The following is a 26,326-nucleotide window of genomic DNA, read 5'->3' as shown; positions in this document are numbered from 1 at the left end:
CATGGATAGATAAAGCTGGGTATCATCTGCGTAACAATGAAAATTTAAGCAATACTGTCTAATAATACTGCCTAAGGGAAGCATGTATAAAGTGAATAAAATTGGTCCTAGCACAGAACCTTGTGGAACTCCATAATTAACTTTAGTCTGTGAAGAAGATTCCCCATTTACATGAACAAATTGTAATCTATTAGACAAATATGATTCAAACCACTGCAGCGCAGTGCCTTTAATACCTATGGCATGCTCTAATCTCTGTAATAAAATTTTATGGTCAACAGTATCAAAAGCAGCACTGAGGTCTAACAGAACAAGCACAGAGATGAGTCCACTGTCCGAGGCCATAAGAAGATCATTTGTAACCTTCACTAATGCTGTTTTTGTACTATGATGAATTCTAAAACCTGACTGAAACTCTTCAAATAGACCAGTTTTCAGGGAATACTGTTAAGTCTTCTATTTCCATACCATAAGTCAGAACAAGATCTAAGATATGATTAAAGTGGTGGGTGGACTCATTTACTTTTTGAGCAAAGCCAATAGAGTCTAATAATAGATTAAATGCAGTGTTGAGGCTGTCATTCTCAGCATCTGTGTGGATGTTAAAATCGCCCACTATAATTATCTTATCTGAGCTAAGCACTAAGTCAGACAAAAGGTCTGAAAATTCACAGAGAAACTCACAGTAACGACCAGGTGGACGATAGACAATAACAAATAAAACTGGTTTTCGGGACTTCCAATTTGGATGGACAAGACTAAGAGTCAAGCTTTCAAATGAATTAAAGCTCTGTCTGGGTTTTTGATTAATTAATAAGCTGGAATGGAAGATTGCTGCTAATCCTCCGCCTCGGCCCGTGCTAGGAGCGTTCTGGCAGTTAGTGTGACTCGGGGGTGTTGACTCATTTAAACTAACATATTCATCCTGCTGTAACCAGGTTTCTGTAAGGCAGAATAAATCAATATGTTGATCAATTATTATATCATTTACCAACAGGGACTTAGAAGAGAGAGACCTAATGTTTAATAGACCACATTTAACTGTTTTAGTCTGTGGTGCAGTTGAAGGTGCTATATTATTTTTTCTTTTTGAATTTTTATGCTTAAATAGATTTTTGCTGGTTATTGGTGGTCTGGGAGCAGACACCGTCTCTACGGGGATGGGGTAATGAGGGGATGGCAGGGGGAGAGAAGCTGCAGAGAGGTGTGTAAGACTACAACTCTGCTTCCTGGTCCCAACCCTGGATAGTCACGGTTTGGAGGATTTAAGAAAATTGGCCAGATTTCTAGAAATGAGAGCTGCTCCATCCAAAGTGGGATGGATGCCGTCTCTCCTAACAAGACCAGGTTTTCCCCAGAAGCTTTGCCAATTATCTATGAAGCCCACCTCATTTTTTGGACACCATTCAGACAGCCAGCAATTCCAGGAGAACATGCGGCTAAACATGTCACTCCCGGTCCGATTGGGGAGAGGCCCAGAGAAAACTACAGAGTCCGACATTGTTTTTGCAAAGTTACACACCGATTTAATGTTAATTTTAGTGACCTCCGATTGGCGTAACCGGGTGTAATTACTGCCGACGTGAATTACAATCTTACCAAATTTACGCTTAGCCTTAGCCAGCAGTTTAAAATTTCCTTCAATGTCGCATGCTCTGGTCCCCGGAAGACAATTGACTATGGTTGCTGGTGTCACTACCTTCACATTTCTCAAAACAGAGTCGCCAATAACCAGAGTTTGATCCTCGGCGGGTGTGTCGCCGAGTGGGGAAAAACGGTTAGAAATGTGAACGGGTTGGCGGTGTACACGGGGCTTCTGTTTAGAACTACGCTTCCTCCTCACAGTCACCCAGTCGGGCTGCTTTCCCGGCTGTTCGGGATCTGCCAGGGGGTAACTAACGGCGGCTAAGCTACCTTGGTCCGCACCGACTACAGGGGCCTGGCTAGCTGTAGAATTTTCCACGGTGCGGAGCCGAGTCTCCAATTGGCCCAGCCTGGCCTCCATAGCTATGAATAAGCTACACTTATTACAAGTACCGTTACTGCTAAAGGAGGCCGAGTGTTGTGTGTTGGGGGGTGTGGCTGGATATTTTGGTGTTCTTTTCTTTTCTTTGCTCTTCAGATGGCATGGAAACTGATTTGTCTGTAGAGGAGGTGCTGGCTGAAGAGTCCTCACCCTCAGCACCTGTGACTGGTGCTCACATGCAACCTTAAAGACTTTCAGCTGAAGCAGATAATTGGATGGCATTCTGCATTTAAGTCATGTGTGATTCAAGCAGAACTGCCGGGAACTCGACCTTGTGATGTTCGTTTGTGAGACGCTGAGGACCGCGCCTGGGTTTGACACATCGAGCCCGTGAAGCAAGGAAGGGTGAGGACACATGCTGTCAGCACACATCAAAGGTGATTAAGTGTTTGACTAATTGTTGATAGTAACTTGGTGTTTTGTTACACAGTATACTTGAATTGTGATGAGGATTGTGCAGCTTGCTTCTCACTGCTGTGGCGTGCGGATAAGTGATCCTCCACCTGTTGTGAGAAGCTGCTCATTTGTATAAAGTTAAAAAAAGATACAGACCTGAATGTGTTGCTGATAGTGTGTGTCTTTTGAAAGATATTGTTGTAACTGCTGACTTACCTCACCTCTTCTTTGCTTCACAGAGAGTCAGTTTGTCGTGTCCACCTGGGGGGTGTTTGGCGGTGGTAGTGGGTCCAGGAGCGCCGGGCTTTGATCCTTGCGGGCGCTGGAGAGCGTGCCAACAGTCACTCCACCAGAAGGACGCTATTTTTGTTTTTACACTTTTTATGCACAGCGGGTTAAATAAATATATTGTTTTTGGAACCGCTTTTCTGGTTATTTGTAGCGCTGGGTTCTGTCTGACGCAGGTTCGCTCCTCAACCCGCGTTGACACATAACACCGAGGAATAACTAAACATTTCACACCCAGAGCAGAAAAGTGCGGGAGAGACAGGAGAAGCTGCCATGCTAAATCGGCTAAGAGCTAGTAGCTACGCTAAGCTAGCGGATTCCTAAAAACACGCAAAGTGAATAATGTGTAAATAATTTAGAGGCGATTCAGCAGAAGGAGTGCGTTAGTTAAGGCATGTTAAGATTACACTGGGAAACAAATCGTAATCTAGATAACTAGATCAATCTAACTGCACAGATTAAACAGCTAACAGATACAGAAAAACACCGCTGTGCTCCGGAAGAGGAAGTGATACAATACCACAGTGAGAGCCAACCACCAGTAGAGGCATCACACAGCACAGACAGCACAGCACAGTGGCCATATCTCCCAATGCAAATAAAAGTCCAGATATGAGCTTCTGTGACGTATGTCACACAAAGCTAAAACCACTTACGTCTGTCCTTCACTTTGCTTATTGGACGATAGCTTCTGCAAACACAAATATAGGATTGTGGGACTTTAAGGATATTTAATTTAAAACCCAAACCACTTTTACCCATAAAAGGTAGAAAAAATTGATTTTGCCCAATGTGACTCTTTAAAAATTAAAAGCCATGCATAAATGAGGCATTAAGATTAAAAGGCTGTTTGTGAGTGGTTTAAATTAGCCTTCTTGTTTGTCTGCTTATTCGCACTCACAGAAGGCTCGTGTTGAACAAGGCAGCTTTGGCGCTAATAATGTTGAGACGGTGCCAAGCCCAGCCGGTGGTGCCCGGCACAGGGCAACGAGTGTCTGCTCTCCACAGTTGTTGCCTTTAAAAGGCTCTTCTCTGCCAGCTGGGCTTAGAGGAAAGGACATCACACTGGTGCAAGAGATTCAACCGACCAGTGAGCTGAACACAGTGCTAATTCCCATTAGCGCTGTTTGTACAAAAGATCCAACGCAATATGGAAAGATGCTAATGAGCTGAAAAAAGAAGAGAGCAGGTTGTTGTCTTGAACACTGTCTCTGTGTCCCTCTTCCTCATCATCTTTTTATTTCAGTATTCTAAATAAACACATGGTCACAGTCTGGGATCTGGATTCATGAACCTCATCTTTGATCCTGATCACTTATCCTTAATCCTGATCTTTGATCTTTATATTTGAGCCTTCGTCTTCATATTTGATCCTGATCAAATATATCCATATCCATGATTGTGATCATTCATCTTTGATCTTTATCACTTATCCTTAATCCCAATCTTTGATCTTAATATTTGAGCCTTCGTCTTCATATTTGATCCTGAACAAATATATCCATATCCATAATTCTGATCATTCATCTTTGATCCTGATCATTTATCCTTAATCCCGATCTTTGATCTTGATATTTGAGCCTTTGTCTTCATATTTGATCCTGATCACCTATCCACGATCCTGATCATTCATCCTTGATCCTGATCACTTATCCTTAATCCCAATCTTTGATCTTGATATTTGAGCCTTTGTCTTCATATTTGATCCTGATCACCTATCCATGATCCTGATCATTCATCTTTGATCCTGATCACTTATCCTTAATCCCGATCTTTGATCTTGATATTTGAGCCTTCGTCTTCATATTTGATCCTGATCACCTATCCATGACCCTGATCCTTCATCCTTGATCCTGATCACTTATCCTTAATCCCAATCTTTGATCTTGATATTTGAGCCTTCATCTACATATTTGATCCTGATCACCTTTTCATAGTCCTGATCATTCATCTTTGATCCTGATCAGTTATACTTAATCCCAATCTTTGATCTTGATATTTGAGCCTTCATGTACAAATATGATCCTGATCACCTATCCATGATCCTGATCATTCATCCTTGGTTCTGATGTTTGATCTTCATGTTTGACCCTGATCACGCACCCTTCTTTCATTTTGATCACGCACCCTTGACCCTGATATTTGATCTTAATATTTGACCCTGATCATTCGTTCATGACCCTGATCTTTAATCATTTAATCACTTATCCTTGATGCTGATCTTTGAGTTTGATACTTGATCCTTCATTCTCATATTTGATCCTGATCACTCATCTTTGAACCTGATCACTCATCCTCAAAACTGATCTTTGATCCTCATCATGCATCCTTGATCCTGATTTTGATCCTAATCAATCATCCATGATCCTGACATTTCATATTGATCTTTGACCCTGGTCATGGATTCTTGATTCTGATATTTTATCCTGATCATGCATCCTTAATCCTGATTTTGATCTGTGCCAATCATCCTTGATCCTGGCCTTTGATCCTGACCACTCATTCTTGATCCAGTACTTTGATCCTGATCACTCATTCTTGATCCTGTCAGTTGAGCCTGAAAATTTGGTCAACGTTAAAGACAGATATTTTTCCAATTTTCCAAGATTTTTTGACCTTTGACCTTTGACCTTGAAAATTGAATCACTTCTTGATTCAGGATATGAATCTTCAGGAAAAAATCTAATAACGATATATGAAAAATTGTGGATTCCATGCTATTCACAGACAAACAGACAGGGGCGATAACATAACCTCCTCCAACTTCACTGGTGGATGTAATAAAATGTTTTAAAGGTCCTGCTGAGTTATTTTTAAATGCACCACTTACCTGTGTGAGGGAGGCATCGTAGAGCCCAGAGCAGCTTTAAAATAATTTAAAAAATGTTTTATGTAATTATTTAGTATTTGTTCTTTCAGCAGCCTCCTAGTAAGAATTATTTCCGATCACGCCGCCTTCTTACGGTGACCCATGCTATCTAAAGGAGCATTACCCATCATGTTACACCTATTATCCAAATTAGGCTCTATTAATAATCTCATTATTATGACATTTTACGCCTGACTTTTTTTGATTGTGGTGATGTCACAGGAGCCTCCTGTTGTGGTAATTATAGCTCACTGAAATTCAGACATAAGGGAAATGATGCTGATGGAGAGAGAGAGAGAAAGAGAGAGAGAGAGAAACTCATCTTCACTGAGGGATATGACTGGGAAACAGTGGGATTTTTTTTCAATTAAATCCAAGTATATATTTAGCTCAGTGAATGGGGATTTAAATGAATTCAAATTACACCAAGGCATTAAAAGCAAATATCCCATTATAGCCACAGGCAGTAATTATACACAGAGGGGATGGAATAATGACTATCTATCTATCTATCTATCTATCTATCTATCTATCTATCTATCTATCTATCTATCTATCTATCTATCTATCTATCTATCTATCTATCTATCTATCTATCTATCTATCTATCTATCTATCTATCTATCTATCTGTCTGTCTGTCTGTCTGTCTGTCTGTCTGTCTGTCTGTCTGTCTGTCTGTCTGTCTGTCTGTCTGTCTGTCTGTCTATCTATCTATCTATCTATCTATCTATCTATCTATCTATCTATCTATCTATCTATCTATCTATCTATCTATCTATCTATCTATCTATCTATCTATCTATCTATCTATCTATCTATCTATCTATCTATCTATCTATCTATCTATCTATCTATCTAACAGCCTACCAACTAACCTATCTATCTATCAACCAACCTATCTATCTACCAGCCAACCAGCCAACCAACCAACCAACCAACCAACCAACCATATATTTGCATAGATATATTTGCTACCTGCATTTGGTTAGCATCCAATCCAAAAGGACTCATAGACTCTCATTCACGTCACGCTATGGAATCTGGGGAAGTACCGGCATCAAAGGGCCTATAGAGATCTATCTACCTACTTAGTTGGTTGATTACCTACCTACCTACATACTACCTACCTGGATACCTGTCTGTTTAACTACTTACATAGGCTGATTGAAAGGCCTTACAACATTTCTTGAGAATGTTGTTGTGTGGGCCGCTGAAGAGGAGGTACTGCTGGCCCACCACCACCAGAGGGCGCCCCGCCTGGAGTGCGGGCTCCAGGCACCAGAGGGCGCTGCCGCCTTACAGGAGCAGCCCAGGTGACAGCCGTCACTTATCAACTGAAACAGCTGACATCCATCAGCTGAGGGGTATATCAGCTGGACGGCATCTCCATCTCATTGCCGAGATATCGTTCTACTAGGAAGGTAACGTACTCAGCCAATTGTGTTGTCTTCTTGACAGTAATCCCTTGTTGCTTGTGTACAGATAGTGAATATTACAGCTGGAGACTGTGTTGGACTTGTTTTGGATAAGTACTCACATTCCTGCACTTATCAGTATTTTCCTGACGAGAGGTGGAGGTGGTGTTTCCACCCTACGTGTTACTGGGTGCAGCCGCACCCACATCTGACTGTTTCTGTTCCTCGCCAGCAGTACCGGATCCGACGAGCGGAGGCAGTGGCCACCTGGGAGTTCGGGACTTGGCGGCTCCAGTATTCCCGGGGTTCGGTGGCAGAGGAAATCGGGTGGTTCCGGTTCGACTCAGACGGACGTCTCCTATCGTCGAGCCTGCCCACACGACACCGTTGGAATTGGTTTATTTCACAATTGTGATCTGTTGTGTTTGTTGTGCGTGTTCACAACAATAAAACCTTGTTATTTGACTTTCTTCATTGTCCGTTCATTTGCGCCCCCTGTTGTGGGTCCGTGTTCCTCACTTTCCCCAACAAATGTGTCAAGTTTTGACTGGGTGCAATGTTGAGAAATATTCCTTTCTCAGAATGCAAAAGATGGAGAACCACAGCCTACTTTTTCTGGCTCAGGCTCACAACTTGTCAACCGCCCTTTGTATCTTTCGAACTATCAATTTTGTAAACCTGCTCATTCCAAATAAAGTAGAACCTATTCCAATAATCATCAGGCTTGAGGTAGGTTACATCTTGGACAGGCTGCCAGTCAGGGCTGATACCTACCTGCCTACCTACCTATATACTGATCTACCGAGCATAGGGCCGCATGGCCACTAGAGATTTCCAGACCTACCAATCTACCCACCCTCCAATATACTGATCTACCGAGCATAGAGCCTCATGGCCACTAGAGAATTCCAAACCTACCTACCTACCTACCTATCTATATATTGATCTACCTACTCACCTAGATACCTGCAGTGGGTGAGCATCCCATCCAAGGAAAGTCATGGACACTCGTTCAATTCACGCTATGTAATCTGGGGAAAAGAGCAACATGAAAGGGCTTAATAGCCTCAAGAGGACTACCTACCTATCTTCCTACCTACCTACCTGTTTGACTACTTACATATCTGTCTATCTATTAAACTACAAACAAAACAACTTTCCTATCTTCCTATCTACTTACCTACAACCCCAATTCCAATGAAGTTGGGACGCTGTGTAAAATGTAAATAAAAACAGAGTACAGTGATTTGCAAATCCTCTTCAACCTATATTCAACTGAATACACCACAAAGACAAGATATTTAATGTTGAAACTGATAAACTTTATTGTTTTTGTGCAAATATTTGCTCATTTTGAAATGGATGTCTGCAACATGTTTCAAAAAAGCTGGGACAGTGGCATGTTTACCACTGTGTTACATCACCTTTCCTTCTAACAACACTCAATAAGCATTTGGGAACTGAGGACACTAATTGTTGAAGCTTTGTAGGTGGAATTCTTTCCCATTCTTGCTTGATGTACGACTTCAGTTGTTCAACAGGCAAAAATTATGGAATCACCGGCCTCGGAGGATGTTCATTCAGTTGTTTAATTTTGTAGAAAAAAAGCAGATCACAGACATGACACAAAACTAAAGTCATTTCAAATGGCAACTTTCTGGCTTTAAGAAACACTATAAGAAATCAGGAAAAAAAATTGTGGCAGTCAGTAACGGTTACTTTTTTAGACCAAGCAGAGGGAAAAAAAATATGGACTCACTCAATTCTGAGGAATAAATTATGGAATTACCCTGTAAATTTTCATCCATAAAACTAACACCTGCATCAAAGCAGATCTGCTCATTAGTCTGCAACTAAAAAGGAGTGATCACACCTTGGAGAGCTGTTGCACCAAGAATCTGGACCATCTGCACCATGAATCATGGCTCCAACACGAGAGATGTCAATTGAAACAAAGGAGAGGATTGTCAAACTCTTAAAAGAGGGTACATCATCACGCAATGTTGCAAAAGATGTTGGTGGTTCACAGTCAGTTGTGTCTAAAGTCTGGACCAAATACAAACAACATGGGAAGGTTGTTAAAGGCAAACATACTGGTAGACCAAGGAAGACATCAAAGCGTCAAGACAGAAAACCTAAAGCAAGATGTCTCAAAAATCGAAAATGCACAACAAAACAAATGAGGAACGAATGGGAAGAAACTGGAGTCAAAGTCTGTGACCGAACTGTAAGAAACCGCCTAAAGGAAATGGGATTTACATACAGAAAAGCTAAACGAAAGCCATCATTAACACCTAAACAGAAAAAAACAAGGTTACAATGGGCTAAGGAAAAGCAATCATGGACTGTGGATGACTGGATGAAAGTCATATTCAGTGATGGATCTCGAATCTGCATTGGGCAAGGTGATGATGCTGGAACTTTTGTTTGGTGCCGTTCCAATGAGATTTATAAAGATGACTGCCTGAAGAGAACATGTAAATTTCCACAGTCATTGATGATATGGGGCTGCATGTCAGGTAAAGGCACTGGGGAGATGGCTGTCATTACATCATCAATAAATGCACAAGTTTACGTTGATATTTTGGACACTTTTCTTATCCCATCAATTGAAAGGATGTTTGGGGATGATGAATTCATTTTTCAAGATGATAATGCATCTTGCCATAGAGCAAAAACTGTGAAAACATTCTTTGCAAAAAGACACATAGGGTCAATGTCATGGCCTGCAAATAGTCCGGATCTTAATCCAATTGAAAATCTTTGGTGGAAGTTGAAGAAAATGGTCCATGACAAGGCTCCAACCTGCAAAGCTGATCTGGCAACAGCAATCAGAGAAAGTTGGAGCCAGACTGATGAAGAGTACTGTTTGTCACTCATTAAGTCCATGCCTCAGAGACTGCAAGCTGTTACAAAAGCCAGAGGTGGTGCAACAAAATACTAGTGATGTGTTGGAGCGTTCTTTTGTTTTTCATGATTCCATAATTTTTTCCTCAGAATTGAGTGATTCCATATTTTTTTCCCTCTGTTTGGTCTAAAAAAGTAACCGTTACTGACTGCCACAATTTTTTTCCTGATTTCTTATAGTGTTTCTTAAAGCCATAAAGTTGCCATTTGAAATGACTTTAGTTTTGTGTCATGTCTGTGATCTGCTTTTTTTCTACAAAATTAAACAACTGAATGAACATCCTTCGAGGCCTGCGATTCCATAATTTTTGCCAGGGGTTGTAGTATTTTGCGCTTCATAATACCTTTCAGCATTGGTGGTGTGATCACAGATGCATTAGTTGCCCATGTCATGGGCACTAACACACCCCCATACCATCACAGATGCTGGCTTTTGAGCTTTGCGCTGGTAACACTCTGGATGGTCTTTTTCCTCTTTTGTCCAGAGGACACGACATCCATGATTTCCAAAAACAATTTGAAATGTGGACTCATTAGACCACAGCACACTTTTTCACTTTGGGTCTGTCTATTTCAAATGAGTTCGGGCCCAGAGAAGGCGGTGGCGTTACTGGATGTTCTGGATGTATGGCTTGCGCTTTACATGGTTTGCGTGGTGAGTTTTAAGTTGCACTTAAAGTGTTTCTGAGCCCATGCAGTAAGATCCTTTACACAACAATGTTGGCTTTTAATACAGTGCTGCCTGAGGGATCAAAGGTCACGGGCATTCAATGTTGGTTTTTGGCCTTGCCATATATGTATAGAAAGTTCTCCAGATTCTCTGAATTTTCTGATTGTATTATGGACTGTAGATGAATCCCTAAAGTCCTTGCAATTGAACATTGAGAAACATTGTTCTTTCATGAAGTTGTTCACAAAGTGGTGATCCTCACCCCATTTTTGCTTGTGAATGCCTGAGACTTTTAGGGATGCTCCTTTTATACCCAATCATGAGTGTCCTCAGTTCCCAAATGCTTATTGAGTGTTGTTAGAAGGAAAGGTGATGTAACACAGTGCTAAACATACCACTCTCCCAGCTTTTTTGAAACGTGTTGCAGGCATCCATTTCAAATGAGCAAATATTTGCACAAAAACAATAAAGTTTATCAGTTTGAACATTAAATATCTTGTCTTTGTGGTGTATTCAATTCAATATAGGTTGAAGAGGATGTACAAATCATTGTATTCTGTTTTTATTTACATTTTACACAACGTCCCAACTTCATTGGAATTGGGGTTGTACCTACTTACCTGCCTACCTACCTATGTACCTACACTGTAAAAATGATCAGGGTGATTAAACTTAAAAACTTAAGTTCAATTGCTGCCTTAAACACATAAAATTAACTTCAGGAAAAGCTTTTATTCATCTCAGGAAGGTAAGTTATATAAGTTGCCAACTGTGCAATTTATATATTTTACATTAATGAGAGAGAGAGAGAGAGAGAGAGAGAGAGAGAGAGAGAGAGAGAGAGAGAGAGAGTGAGAGAGAGAGAGAGAGACCCTTCAGCTGCTCCCTTGTTTTCACTCAGGGTCGCCACAACAAATCCGAAACGGATCTGCATGTTGAAATGGCCCTTCCTGACACAGTTCCACAGTATATGGAGAAATGTGACAGGGGTGGGATTTGGACCGGGAACCTTCCACAAAGAAACCAAGGGCACTAACCACTTGGCACACCACCCCTGCATATAACTTACATTAATAATTTTTTAATTATACATCATTTTTACATCATTTTGAGGTATGCTGAAGCACATTTGGACAAGCCAGCTTCATTTTGGAATAAGGTGCTGTGGGCTGATGAAACTAAAACTGAGTTATTTGGACATAACAAGAGGCGGTATGCATAGCTGAAAAAGAACACAGCATTCTAAGAAAAACACTTTCTACCTACAGTAAAATTTGGAGGTGGTTCCATCATGCTGTGTGGCTGTGTGGCCAGTGCAGGTACTGGAAATCTTTACCTATACACAGACCTATCTATACCTTCCAATATACTAGCTGCTCTATTTACCTACCTACAAATAAAGTCCATTATACCATCTCCATTTTTGTCTCCCACTATGATGGTCTACGGCAGAAGGATGGAGTGTGTTTTTGTTTGTAAGCCTGCTCGGGCAGAGGAGGATCTTCTCATTATGCATCCTTCCCTGAGACAACACTCGGCCTCACCCCAGGATCCGAGTGTCACTGTGATTGTACACTACTCTATATTATTGCCAGCCTAGTGGTGTGAGAAAACACTGCACGCGCCACTCAATATTTATAAAATCCCAGCATCCCCCATCATCCTTTCTACCTGTTCTCCTCTTCTTCTTCATCCTCGTTGAACCTTCCTCCTGCTGCCGCCATCTCACCTTCACCACCATCCTCCTCCTCCTCCTTCCATCTCAGTCAATCAATCCTCGGTGAAATCACAAGGTGACACGGACAGCGTTGTCTTGGCAACCATCATTACACAACTGTTGCCTGGTCACCGAGCACAAACAAGCCGGGAGCACAAACGAGAGGAGAATAAGAACAAGGGAGAGGAAAACTAAAAGATGGCGGGAGGCTCGAGGGTGGAAGGTCACACACTGGCGACCCCTCATCTCCCTCATTTTAATTTAATAATACCTCTCAGGGTGGCTTCCTAACCCGGAGCACTGCGGCATAAACGTCAGGCAAATCTACAAAATAATTACCACTAAACAATTAATTAAACCTGACGCATCGAAATAAAACCCATTTTTAAATCGCCATTGCCACAATTTCTCCACGACTGTTTCATTATAATGACGACCTTTTTTTATTTTCCTGCTTTTACTGTATTACGAGAAATCCTCGTAGGGCGGGACACCAAAGAATAAAACACATTAGCACTCCGATTTGTAAATGGGGCGCTATAATGAAGCACTTTATCAAGCTCGCACAAGCCTTCGGATGCATTATTTATTATATTTTTAAAGGTGGCTTGAGTCCAGAGAGATGCCAGATGTCAATATGTAGGAACGGAACTGACAAATTGAGTCGTTCTATGCAAATGAGTCATTTCAACGTTGCCCATGAATACCCAATTTGAGGGCCAGAAGATAAAGTAATTTAATGCCTTTTAAAAATTGTTCTTGTGTGCTTATCTTTGTTCTCTGCGTTGACGCGCAAACTGGACTCTGGCTTGAGGGAACTGAAGTATGATATATCTGAATTTGGAGCACTGATATGGATATATACACTCTGGCTCGTAAGTATTTGGACAGTGGCAATTTTCATAATGGAGTTAAAATCCAACAAGCAAGATGTCTTTGAAGTGTACATTGTCAGTTTTAATTCAAGAGGTTTAAGAAAAATAAATGAATCCATTTATACACATAAACCCCCATTTTTAGAGCCCATAAGTAATTGGACACTATCTACGTACCTACCAATATAGTTATTGACCTACATACCTCCTTGCCTTCCTGCCTACCTATCTATCTACCTGCCTACCTAGCTAACTATCTATATGAGTATCAACCTGCATGCCTACCTGGCTACCTACCAAGCAACCTACCAATCTACTTATTCATCTGTATAGTTATCGACATACATACCTACCTATCTACCTACCTGACTACCTACCTACCTACATCTATATAGTTATCGACATACATACCTACCTATCTACCTATCTGACTACCTACCTGCTTACCTACCTGTCTATCTACCTATATAGTTAGCAACCTACCATGCATCCAAAAGGTATTCACAGCGCATCACCATTTTCACTCAAAATTAGTTAAAATAGGGCTTGCCAATATTGTTTTAGTGGTATAAAATCCCTACAGCTTCAGGGGGCCACGGGGCCTGCGCCCTATGAAGCTATGAGCTGCGATCACATAATTTACCCAGCACTAAAATGGTCCTATCTAGAACCCTGCTACCCATAGTTACTGACAGATCTACCTACCTACCTACCTACCTACCTACCTGCCTACCTACCTATATAGTTATTAACCTACATAAGTACTTGCCTACCTATACCTACATAACTGTCTATCTAGTTATCAACCAGCATACCTATATACCTACCTACCTGGCTCTCTAACTTTTTTAAAGGTGGCTTGAGTCCAGAGAGACGCCGGATGTCAATATGTTGGAACGGAACTGACAAATTGAGTCGTTCTATGCAAATGAGTCATTGAAGAGTCATACCTCTTTGCCTTCCTGTCTACCTACCTAGCTAACTTTCTATATGAGTATCAACCTGCATGTCTACCTGGCTACCTACCAAGCAACCTACCAATCTACTTATTTATCTATATAGTTATCGACATACATACCTACCTATCTACCTACCTGACTACCTACCTACCTACCTATCTATCTATATAGTTATTGACATACATACATACCTACCTATCTACCTACCTGACTACCTACCTACCTATCTGTCTATATAGTTATCGACATACCTACCTACCTATCTACCTACCTGACTACCTACCTACCTACATCTATAAAGTTATCGACATACATACCTACCTATCTACCTACCTGACTACCTACCTACCTATCTATCTATATAGTTATCGACATACATACCTACCTATCTACCTACCTGAAGCTGCTAACCTACCTCAGCCCCAACCAGTCCCAGCAGAAGACTGCCCCTCAAAGCAAACAAAGCATTTTTGTTTATTCAGACATATTTAAAAAAATGCGCAATGTTATTTGGCAACAAGAACAAAAAAATGGACACAATTATTGGCTCCCTTTGATGAATTTGGAGTAAATCGTCCCTTTTACAGCCAGTTTTCTTTAGACAAGTCAGAACATGGATACATCAACATTTTCAAGTCCATCAGTACGTCTTGGATTTCATTTACAGCAATCATTAAGAAATACAAACAGTAAGGTTCTGTCTGAAGTAGGCAGTTTTCAAAAACAGGTGACCATGCAAGAAGAAGATGAATGAGGGAAGCCACCAAGACACCCAGACAAATCCAGGTGTCACCAGTTACACAGCTTCATGGCGGACTGGTATGTAGAAGAATTTCTTATAAAAGAAAAAGAAAATGTACAGCTTCAGCTATGGTTTGCTAGTGGGTACATGGGAGACACAGCCCGAGATATGATCTGTTTTCTTGTATCAAAATTCTTCTCTGTGCCTCTACACCATAGAGCTGTGACTGATGGTGTAACAAAAAATGGTTGCACTATGCTCAGTCCCTCCAATCGCATCCACAGGAGTCTATAATTCCTACAGAGATGTTTTGGGTTTTTTGGTGGCTTCCCTCACTAGTCGATTTGAGAACTGCATACTCCAAACAGATTTACCATGCAGTATGATACTGTTTAGATTCCTGATGAAGTCAAAGACATGTTCAATGATTTGACAATGTACATGTATCCATCCTTTGGCTTGTCTGAAGAAAACTGGAAAAATGATGATTTGCTTAATAATATCCTTAAATTTAATTTGTCTAATTACTTATCAATCAATCAATCAATCAATCAATTTTTTTTATATAGCGCCAAATCACAACAAACAGTTGCCCCAAGGTGCTTTATATTGTAAGGCAAGGCCATACAATAATTATGTAAAACCCCAACGGTCAAAACGACCCCCTGTGAGCAAGCACTTGGCTACAGTGGGAAGGAAAAACTCCCTTTTAACAGGAAGAAACCTCCAGCAGAACCAGGCTCAGGGAGGGGCAGTCTTCTGCTGGGACTGGTTGGGGCTGAGGGAGAGAACCAGGAAAAAGACATGCTGTGGAGGGGAGCAGAGATGGATCACTAATGATTAAATGCAGAGTGGTGCATACAGAGCAAAAAGAGAAAGAAACAATGCATCATGGGAACCCCCCAGCAGTCTACGTCTATAGCAGCATAACTAAGGGATGGTTCAGGGTCACCTGATCCAGCCCTAACTATAAGCTTTAGCAAAAAGGAAAGTTTTATAGGCTTATGAAATGGTGTTACTTATGGGCTCTGAAAATGGTGTGACTCACAGTATGTATGCATTCTAAATGGTAAGTGTCATATTTTAGTTAAACCCACTGAATTAAAGCTAAAATGTGATATTATAGGCTTATTTTTTTGTTTCATTTAAACTCAGAGGCAACGTCCAAATACTTACGGGCCAGACTACAGCAATATCCACAAATGCTTTGGAAAATTAAGACAAATACACATGCAAATTCCACAAACCCCTGAACGTTTTGCTGTGACTGACGGATGAATAACAAGCATTTGAATCCAAGGCTTGTCCTCAAGTCCTTGAAGCACATTTCTTTCATTACACACCTCCGGTTTCTCGATATGCCGCAGAAAAGAAGGTCAGTTTAAAAGGGGAGCGAAAACGTGTTTGTTTGTAAGATGGGCATCGTGGGCGAGGACGAGGAGGAGTAAAGTGGCTGTTTACAACTCCAGACAAAGCGAGGGACCTTGAATGCCCATGACGAGCTCTGTTCCCATTTTCACTTTCAACTCACCTTTTACAGCACACCTCTTTTGGACGGCTTCCTAAAAAAAAATCAAGGCCATAATTTCCATCCAATCAGGTACCTCTCTCTGCATGAACACTGACAGATTGTCATATTTTGGCATCGCTCCCAGAGGAGAGCTCCGAGAGGCAGGAGGGCAGATAAACGACTATTATCGTTCACACCGCCTCATTACAGAACATTTAGACCCAGGAGATGTGACCCTAAAGCTGTACGCAGAGGGCACTCAAACCCGTTCCCGTCACCACCCCAGGGGGCCAACAATGTGGAACCTGTGACTGATAAATGGTGCATCCAGTGTGCATTTATTTCTTGGCTTTTCTGTCATATGGGTTCATTGAGATCATTAGTGCGCATCTCTGTAATTACCGTTAATGTAAAGTATGGCTTCACTGACAGGGGCGTTCAATACGAGGGCTGTCAATAAAGTAACGGTCCTTTTTATTTTTTTCAAAAACTATATGGATTTCATTCATATGTTTTTACGTCAGACATGCTTGAACCCTCGTGCGCATGCGTGAGTTTTTCCACGCCTGTCGGTGACGTCATTCGCCTGTGAGCACTCCTTGTGGGAGGAGTCGTCCAGCCCCTCGTCGGAATTCCTTTGTCTGAGAAGTTGCTGAGAGACTGGCGCGTTGTTTGATCAAAATTTTTTCTAAACCTGTGAGACACATCGAAGTGGACACGGTTCGAAAAATTAAGCTGGTTTTCAGTGAAAATTTTAACGGATGATGAGAGATTTTGAGGTGATTCTGTCGCTTTAAGGACTTCCCACGGTGCGAGACGTTGCTCAGTGCTCTCAGGCGCCGTCGTCAGTCTGTTCAAGCTGAAAACCTCCACATTTCAGGCTCTATTGATCCAGGACGTCGTGAGAGAACAGAGAAGTTTCAGAAGAAGTCGGTTTCAGCATTTTATCCAGATATTCCACTGTTAAAGGAGATTTTTTTAATGAAAGACGTGCGGACGGGTCTGTTGAAAGCCTTAAGGACAAGTTGGAACATGTCCTGCTGTTAAACAATTTCTCATATACTCACTCCACTGAAAGCCATCAAAAGCCGCCTGGATTTTACAAATGGTTATCAACACGGAGGTGTTTTTCCTGTGCCGCCGCACCGCGTCGGCTGCGTCCCGACGCGCGGACCCGTCCGCATGTCTTTCATTAAAAAAATCTCCTTTAACAGTGGAATATCCGGATAAAATGCTGAAACCGACTTCTTCTGAAACTTCTCTGTTCTCTCACGACGTCCTGGATCAATAGAGCCTGAAATGTGGAGGTTTTCAGCTTGAAACAGGCTGACGACGGCGGCTGAGAGCGCTGAGCGACGTCTCGCACCGTGGGAAGTCCTTAAAGCGACAGAATCACCTCAAAATCTCTCATCAGCTGTTAAAATTTTCACTGAAAACCAGTTTAATTTTTCGAACCGTGTCCACTTCGATGTGTCTCACAGGTTTAGAAAAAATTTTGATCAAACAAAGCGCCAGTCTCTCAGCAACTTCTCTGACAAAGGAATTCCGACGAGGGGGTGGATGACTCCTCCCACAAGGAGTGCTCACAGGCGAATGACGTCACCGACAGGCGTGGAAAAACTCACGCATGCGCACGAGGGTTCAAGCATGTCTGACGTAAAAACATATGAATGAAATCCATATAGTTTTTGAAAAAAATAAAAAGGACCGTTGCTTTATTGACAGACCTCGTATATTCAAGGTTGTTGTGTTCAAGGAGCCTAAACCCAATAAGGATCAGAGCCCTCTATCAAATATTAAAAAAAACTTCTAAAGAATAACAATAAAACATTTATGTGCTTAGACAGCAAAAATGTATCTGAATGGGTAAGTGAGTGAGTTAGTCCATCCCAGTTTAGCTTGTGTCAACAATAACTCAAAAAAAAATAAATGCTATCATCTTGTAACTTTCCAAATTAAAAGAACATACAAGGGCGAACGCTATTGCATCGTGGTGAGCTTTGATAAACCAGATCGACTGAAAAAATTAAATCTTGCCAAAAGATGGGCGAGAGAGACTACCAAGAGGAACAACCACCATGAAGGGGGACTGATGGACAAGGCCATTCACTATATTCATGCCAAATTTGGAGGCAGAAAAAGCACAAATTTCAACCAGCAATTTTTTTGTGTGTGTTTGACCTTCCTGTGACCTTGCCCTTGACCCTGAAAGGTATCTCCATAGGACTGCTATATGTGAACTTACAAGAGCCTGCAATGATGATTTACATACTTTTTCATATCCTTAAAAAAAATCTAAATATTACAAGGTTTTTTTTTTTGTTTGTTTTTTTGTTAACTTAAAACCTTTGATATATTCTGGATCCCCTCATCAAACCCTTTAATTTGGTGTATTACATAACATATTTTATTCAAATATGAAGGTGGATTTGGAATTTAAACCTCCTCCTAAAATATTCCATCGCCAAAACAAGACAAAGTGAACCAGCTGATCTGAAATGCTTCAAGCTACAATTGCTTCAAAAAGTGATTCCGTGTTTCAAAAAGATTTAAGAAAATCAAACTTGAAATTTTTAATTTACAAGCCACATGGAAGAGTAATTTTGAGCAGTATAAAAAAATTCATTTTTCCCCAATATGATCATCAACAATGTGAAAAAGAAGCACAAAAGCCAAAAACAAATACATATAAAATTATACTGTGATCCATAAGGGGCCATATTTATTTGTTTAACCTTTATTTAACCAGGAAAATCCCATTGACATTAAAACCTCTTTTTCAAGAGAGACCAGGCCGAGAGAGGCAGCAGCAAATACAAAACATAATTTATAAATACATTAAGACAATAAACTAACATTAAAAAATGATATAATTAACAGGAAATAAAATTCTCTTCTAAAAATTGTTGAGGTCAAATATTTTAAAAACAGTCTGGACTCACATGCCATTTCAACTCATTGCTTAATTTATTACCATCCTTGAAAAAAATGTCAGCTACCTATTTTATAAACACTACCCAATTTGGAGCCCGTGGATTCCCCACGGCCAACATGCTAGTTGCTTTCTATATGTCCAAGTCCCAAAAATGTCCAAAATATTTAAAACAAATTAAGTAACAGCAAAATAAAATCCTTTTTCAGAAGTGAAAACAGGCAATAAAATCCTTTAAATAACATTAAAAACAGACAAATTCTGAGCAGAAAAAGACAAACTGCCATCTTGGAAAGGTGTGTGTGTGTGTGTGTGGGGGGGGGGGGGGGGGGGGGTAGGATTGGCATATGAATGCAAATGATACTAGAATCATATGCAGGTTTTGGATTTGTCTAATTTTTAACAATTTTCTGAATGAATCGAGTGTCGAAATACTTGAAACGCTCAATGACCCATTAGTAAATGGTTCAATGTGTTGAATTGATTAAAACAGTGAAACAAATAATTCACTGTTTGAAAACACTGAAACACTTACCAACACTTTTTTGCAGTTTTTACTGTTTTCACTGTTTGAAAACACTGAAGCAATTCTATTATGAGGATCATTGTGTTGAAATGATTAAAACATGATGAGAAACAATTGTTTCTTGAAATGAGTCTCAGTTTGAAAACACTCAAAACGCTCAAAGCAATCTCCGTGTTTCATCCTTTATGAATCACTGAATGAGTAACTGCTTTAGAAAATGGTTCACTGTGTTGAAATAATTGAAACATGAAGTGAAGCAATTGCTTAGTGAGAATCACTGTGTTAAAATGATTGAAACATGAAGCCGATCAACTGCTTTGTGAAATTATTCAAACTCTGTGTTTCAAACTTTTGAAACACTAATTAAGCAACTGCTTCAGAAAATGATTCACTGTTTTGAAACATTTGAAAGCAAACAATATCGGCACTTAATGGCCAGCAGGAAGAAAAAGAAAAACAATCCTATCTCCGCCTCTGACTCTCTCCTGTTTGCATTGTTACATTTTTTTTCCTCATAATTAGTGTTAATTATTTTTCTTTAATTTTCCCTCCTCATGTTTCTTGGTCATAAATGTAAATAGAAATGTATTGGAGCAGAAACATTCCGGTTCCAGGTGTCCTTCTCTGATAGTACGGATCGTCGGGTAACTATGCTGTTATTCCTCAGTGCAGATTAAGATCTAGTTTTATCTGTTACCTGTCGATATGACGTCTAAAGATCTCGTCAGCTAACTGCTACAAAACGTTCATCTTAATTTTGTAACAAATAGTTTGCTAGCTGATTGCTACTTTCATCTGTTGGTGTTAAAATGTTTGACTTAAGTAAGCTAGGCATAATTTTGCTTTTGCTGTTGACTTTGTTCCAGTGGCTCCGTCAGCGGTTCTCAATCCTGATCCTCCTGGATTCCAGCCGTGTACATTGTCCATCTCACTCTGCTACAGCAACACCTAATTGGACAGTCCAGTTGGTTGTGGCTGGAACCAGGTGAGATGGGAAATATACAGGGCTGTGATCCATGAGGATCGGGATTGAGGGGAGTTGGACCTGGTACGACTGAAATTCTTCCAATGTTAACAGCTGATCATGTGGCCTGAAACTTCAGTAAAATTTTAGTCTGAAACAGCTTTCTGTTGTATCACCCCATGCTTTCATCTCTCCAGAACCTCAGGAGGGACACAACCCCTCCCGAGCCGCTCAGCCTCCCTATTAATTGATCCAGGTCCTGCTAAGCTCAGGATTCAAACCTGACTTTCTGTCATTGACAACGATCAGAGCTGTCGACTATACCACTGCACCAAGCACCCTTCACACTGGGACTTGTTCTCCGGGTGCTTTTATCTTCACACTTTCTAAACTTGAGTTGAAAAATCTGTGTGAGACCTGGGAATCGAACCCACAACATCAAAACCTCTCTAGTGGTCCAGCCTTCTGATCCACCAACAGACATGTCACGAATCTGTTTTTGCCAGTCTTTAGAGCTTTGACTATGTGTTAGAACTGAAATGCAGGTCATACTCTTGGGAACTGAACCCATAACATCAAAACTTCTAATCAGTGTTCAAACACACTACGCTACCTGGAGACATGCTGCAGTTCTCTTTTTATCAAGCCTTAAATTTTTTAGTGCAGTTGTTACACTCCAAAGGGCAGTGAGATGCTGAGAATCAAAACTGTAACATCAAAAGTACTAATCACTGTTCAAACACACTACACCACCTGGAAATGCCCTGTGTTGTTGTTCTATTATTGAGGTTATATTGCGTTTGTACGCATTAACAATCATTGAAATGTCTCAGAATTGAACCTACAACATTAAAACGACTAATCATTGTTCAAACACACTACACCACTTGGAGATGCCTTGTCTTGCTCTTGCTCAACATTTGAGGTTATACTATGTTGGCCTTAAAACATAAATCACATGTCTGAGAACTGAACTTATAACATCAAAACTATCCATCAGCATTCAAACACACTATGCCATCTAGAGATGTATGTTTTGTCTCTGTTTTTTTTTTTTTGTCAAACCTCTAAGTTTATCCTGTGTTTGTTGGCCTTAAAAAGTCAAAGGGACAACTGAGAATCGAACCAATAACATGACAACTACGAACTAGTGCTCAAACACATTATGCCACCTAGAGATGCATGTTTGGTCTCTTTTTTTGTCAAACCTCTACGTTTATCCTGTGTTTGTTGGCCTTAAAAAGTCAAAGGGATGACTGAGAATCAAACCAATAACATGACAACTACGAACTGGCACTCAAACACACAATGTCACCTAGAGTTGGATGACACTGCTGTTTTTTTTTTTTTTTTTGGTCAAACCTCTGAGTTTATTCTGTGTTTGTTTGCCTCAAAATGTCAACGAGACAACTGAGAATTGAATAAGTAATGTTAAAACTACTAACCAGCGTTCAAACACACTACACTACCTGGAGATGCATGTCACTGCTCTTTTTTTAATCAAACCTTTAAGTTTCTTCTGTGTTTGTTGACCTTTAAAGGTCCATGGGACAACTGAGAATCAAACCAACAACATCAAAACTGCTATCCATTGTCCAAACTCACTGAGCCACAGGACAAAAATGTTTTGTTTTACATTTGATTACTAATTATGGGTAAAAAATTATGAAGATGAAAACAGGAGTGAGTCAGAGGCGGAGCTACGATTGTTTTTCTTCTTCTTCCTGCTGTCCATTAAGTGTCGACATTGTTTGCTTTCACACGTTTGAAAACAGTGAATCATTTTCTGAAGCAGTTGCTAAATTAGTGTTTCAAAGTCTGAAACACAGAGGTTGCTAAAACTGTTTTGAAGCAGTGAATCATTTCACAAAATTGTTCGGCTTCAAGTTTCAATCATTTCAACACAGTGAACTATTTTCTAAAGCAGTTCATCATTCAGTGATTCATAATGGATTGAAACACTGAGGTTGCTTTGAGCATTTTGAATGTTTTCAAACTGTGACTCATTTCAAGAAACAATTGCTTCTCTTTGTGTTTCAATCATTTCAACACAGTGGCCCATTTTCTGAAGCAGTTGAACATTTAGTGTTTCAAAAAGTCTGAAACACTCAATTTGCGTTAAGGGTTTTAGTGTTTTCAAACATCTACCCCACACTGAGGCTGGTGCTGCTCTGCTGAGGTCTTCTTCATCATTCTGAGGTCTGTGCAGCTCACTAATATCTATTTACTCTGCATTGTCAAGTGCTGAGAGTTGTGCACAATGATCTTATTATGTCTACGGACAGCATGGGACTTGGGTGCAAAAGATTGTTCCTGGGAGGGGACATCTAACAATGTGTTCAGCCTGTGGGACATTGCTCAAAGATGCTCTTGCACAATGGCTGCAGTACAACTGGTGCATCCACCAATCCAAATGGCACAGGACATGAACTTATCATCTGAACTGCCCAGAGATTTACCTCAACTTCAAAGCCTTCTACCTCTCCATAACTGCCTCAAGCTTCAAAGAGATCATGCTTGATTCCAACTTACCAAATGTCCAATTCAGTATATAATGTTACAAAGCAGAGATTGTTGACTGTTTTTTTTTTATTACTCCTGACTGGTAATGGTGCAACCAAACCCTGGTCCTGAGCTGCAGTGTAGTCAGACACCATCTGATTTTAAACTCTTGTCTGGTCTTACAATTGTTCAACTAAGTGTGTTATCCGATATGGATATGGTCAGGATTTGAGATAAATCAACATATGCAGATATTGTTGCTGACCAAATCTATTGCTGATGAAGATAATATGTATAAGGCATGGACATGAATGAGCAAAGCTTTTCAGCATCTCACCATGTCATTTAGTTCCTTCAGACCTTTTATTCAGTAAATGCTTTTGGGGAGCATTAGCATGACTAAAACCCTTCAGTCCCCAGACCCCCTCTAACTATGATCCTCTTAACTCCTCACCATTTTAAGCATTTGTCTTTATTTGCATCTCACTTGCCTGGAAAGTCCCCACCATCTCATTTAGGTCCTTCACACTTTATTTTCAGTAAATGCTTTTGGGGAGCATTAGCATGACTAAAACTCTTCAGTCCCCCCCCCCCCCCCCCAACTATGGCCCTCTTAACTTCTCACCATTTTAAGCATTTTTCTTTATTTGTGTCTTACTTGCCTGGAAAGTCCTCACCATCTCATTTAGGTCCTTCACACTTTATTTTCAGTAAATGCTTTTGGGGAGCATTAGCATGACTAAAACACCTCAGTCCCCAGACCCCCCCTAATTACAGCCCTCTTAACTCCTCACCATTTTAAGCATTTTCCTTTGTTTGCGTCTCACATGCCTGGAAAGTCCTCACCATCTCATTTAGGTTCTTCACACTTTATTTTCAGTAAATGCTTTTGGGGAGCATTAGCATGACTAAAACTCTTCAGTCCCCAGACCCTCCTAACTACGGTCCTCTTAACTCCTCACCATTTTAAGCATTTTCCTTTGTTTGCCTCTCACATGCCTGGAAAGTCCTCACCATCTCATTTAGGTCCTTCACACTTTATTTTCAGTAAATGCTTTTGGGGAGCATTAGCATGACTAAAACTCTTCAGTCCCCAGACCCCCCTAAATACGGTCCTCTTAACTCCTCACCATTTTAAGCTTTTTCCTTTGTTTGCGTCTCACATGCCTGGAAAGTCCTCACCATCTCATTTAGGTCCTTCACACTTTATTTTCAGTAAATGCTTTTGGGGAGCATTAGCATGACTAAAACTCTTCAGTCCCCAGACCCCCCTAAGTACGGTCCTCTTAACTCCTCACCATTTTAAGCATTTTCCTTTGTTTGCCTCTCACATTCCTGGAAAGTCCTCACCATCTCATTTAGGTCCTTCACACTTTATTTTCAGTAAATGCTTTTGGGGAGCATTAGCATGACTAAAACTCTTCAATCCCCAGACCCCCCTAAGTACGGTCCTCTTAACTCCTCACCATTTTAAGCATTTTCCTTTGTTTGCGTCTCACATGCCTGGAAAGTCCTCACCATCTCATTTAGGTCCTTCACACTTTATTTTTCAGTAAATGCTTCTGGGCAGCATTAGCATGGCTAAAACCTTCAGAAAGTCCTCACCATCTCTGAGTGCTGTCTTTTCCTGATTTGCTTCTCTTTCCAAAGAAGTCATATATCCTGTCCCCCTGTCTTTTCATTCTCAACTGACCCTGTGAAAAAAATAAGCCAGTGTTGTTACTCCTAGCATCACTTACAATTCACAATGTTATTAAATACCCACTTATAGCCTAAAAAATGTCAGGACAAATAGACCCCTGTAGATGTATTAAGATATTAATGAGAAGGCTCATGGGAGACTCGAGCCTCAATTTGATCTAGTTTACTGTATGAAAATCCTTTATTGAGCCCATTATTTTGAGTTTTGTACTTTAATCACTTTCCTTCGTGTAGGGATTTGTTTCCACATTAACATGAAAAAGCATAATTCTGAAAATTGTTGTATTAAATAGTGACTATTTGTATTGTTATTTTATTGGATGCAATAAAACATTAAAAACAAGGCACGGCATTGTTATGAGGCTTCTGGGAAAGAAAACAAAATAAGAAGCCTTCTGATCTATCACCAGTGTGTGATTAAAAAAAAAAAACCTGCTTGTGTTGCATTAAATATTTCGAGAGTGAAAAGCATGAATTCACTATTCAATGTAGTGACAGGTTGCTGCCAGCAGAGGGCAGGAAATATCTCAGAATCTGCGCAACGTCATAACAGGAGCCACGTAACTTCAGCATCCATTAATTAAGAAGCATAAGCGAGAATGATCTTACTGTCATGAATCCATCCAGGAGGCCTGAGTCTGGTTTGGGCGGGGCTTGTAGACGCTCCATTGACCATTTCTCTATGATTGACGACACCTGAGAATTTTCCGTGTTGAGGATGCGAAACCCAGTCATGTTGACGCCGCTGTAACGATATGGTTCCATGTCCAAGGCGAAGAGATCCTGAAGACATAAAGATGAAAGTTGAGCATTGTTTGAGTTAGACAGCTACTTAATCGAGGTACGCTAGCTTACAGTGCAAAGCCTGTCCCGGATGACTTTGGGTATTGATTTTGGAGGCTGATGTTTCGCAGAATGGGATGGAAGATATTTTTTCTCCCACCGAGCCGGCCGCCTTGGTTAAAACAAGACTTTCAAGGTTACAGACAGGGTTTTGGTGGACTGCCATCTATCATCTGGAAGTGAAAGGACAAGCCGATTGTCCCACATACAGCATGTCTGGCATCTCACCAGGCAGATGTCTCCAGGGCCAAAAGGCACAGTGCAGAGAGCGACAGCAGGTGACGGACACAAACTGGGGGGGAGGGTCAGTGTTTGCTGGCCAATTCCCAAAAAAAGTGTGAGTGGCTTGGAACCAATGTTTAGCAGCTTTGGTCTGCACAGCACCACCCCCCCCCACCCAACCTGCCAAACACAGGCTGATATTTGGGCAGGCAGGTATCCACCATGTCACTGAAATAATCACCATCCTTTACCAATGCCAA

General features: G+C 40.7%; 1 protein-coding gene across 1 annotated transcript in view; it reads right to left on the bottom strand.

Annotated features, from left to right (window-relative positions):
- The window catches only part of LOC117503306 (glutamate receptor ionotropic, kainate 2-like), a 176,745-nt gene that overhangs the window by 60,988 nt on the left and 89,431 nt on the right, over positions 1–26,326 (bottom strand). The window contains exon 6 of the mRNA XM_034162522.1: positions 25,611–25,784. Within this exon, the coding sequence (XP_034018413.1) occupies positions 25,611–25,784 (174 nt within the window). The remainder of the gene's footprint in view (positions 1–25,610; positions 25,785–26,326) is intronic.

This window comes from Thalassophryne amazonica, chromosome 21, assembly GCF_902500255.1.
Source record: "Thalassophryne amazonica chromosome 21, fThaAma1.1, whole genome shotgun sequence".
Lineage (NCBI taxonomy): Eukaryota > Metazoa > Chordata > Actinopteri > Batrachoidiformes > Batrachoididae > Thalassophryne > Thalassophryne amazonica.
The sequence above is the reverse complement of the archived record's forward strand: the minus strand, read 5'-3'. Positions and strand labels throughout refer to the sequence as shown.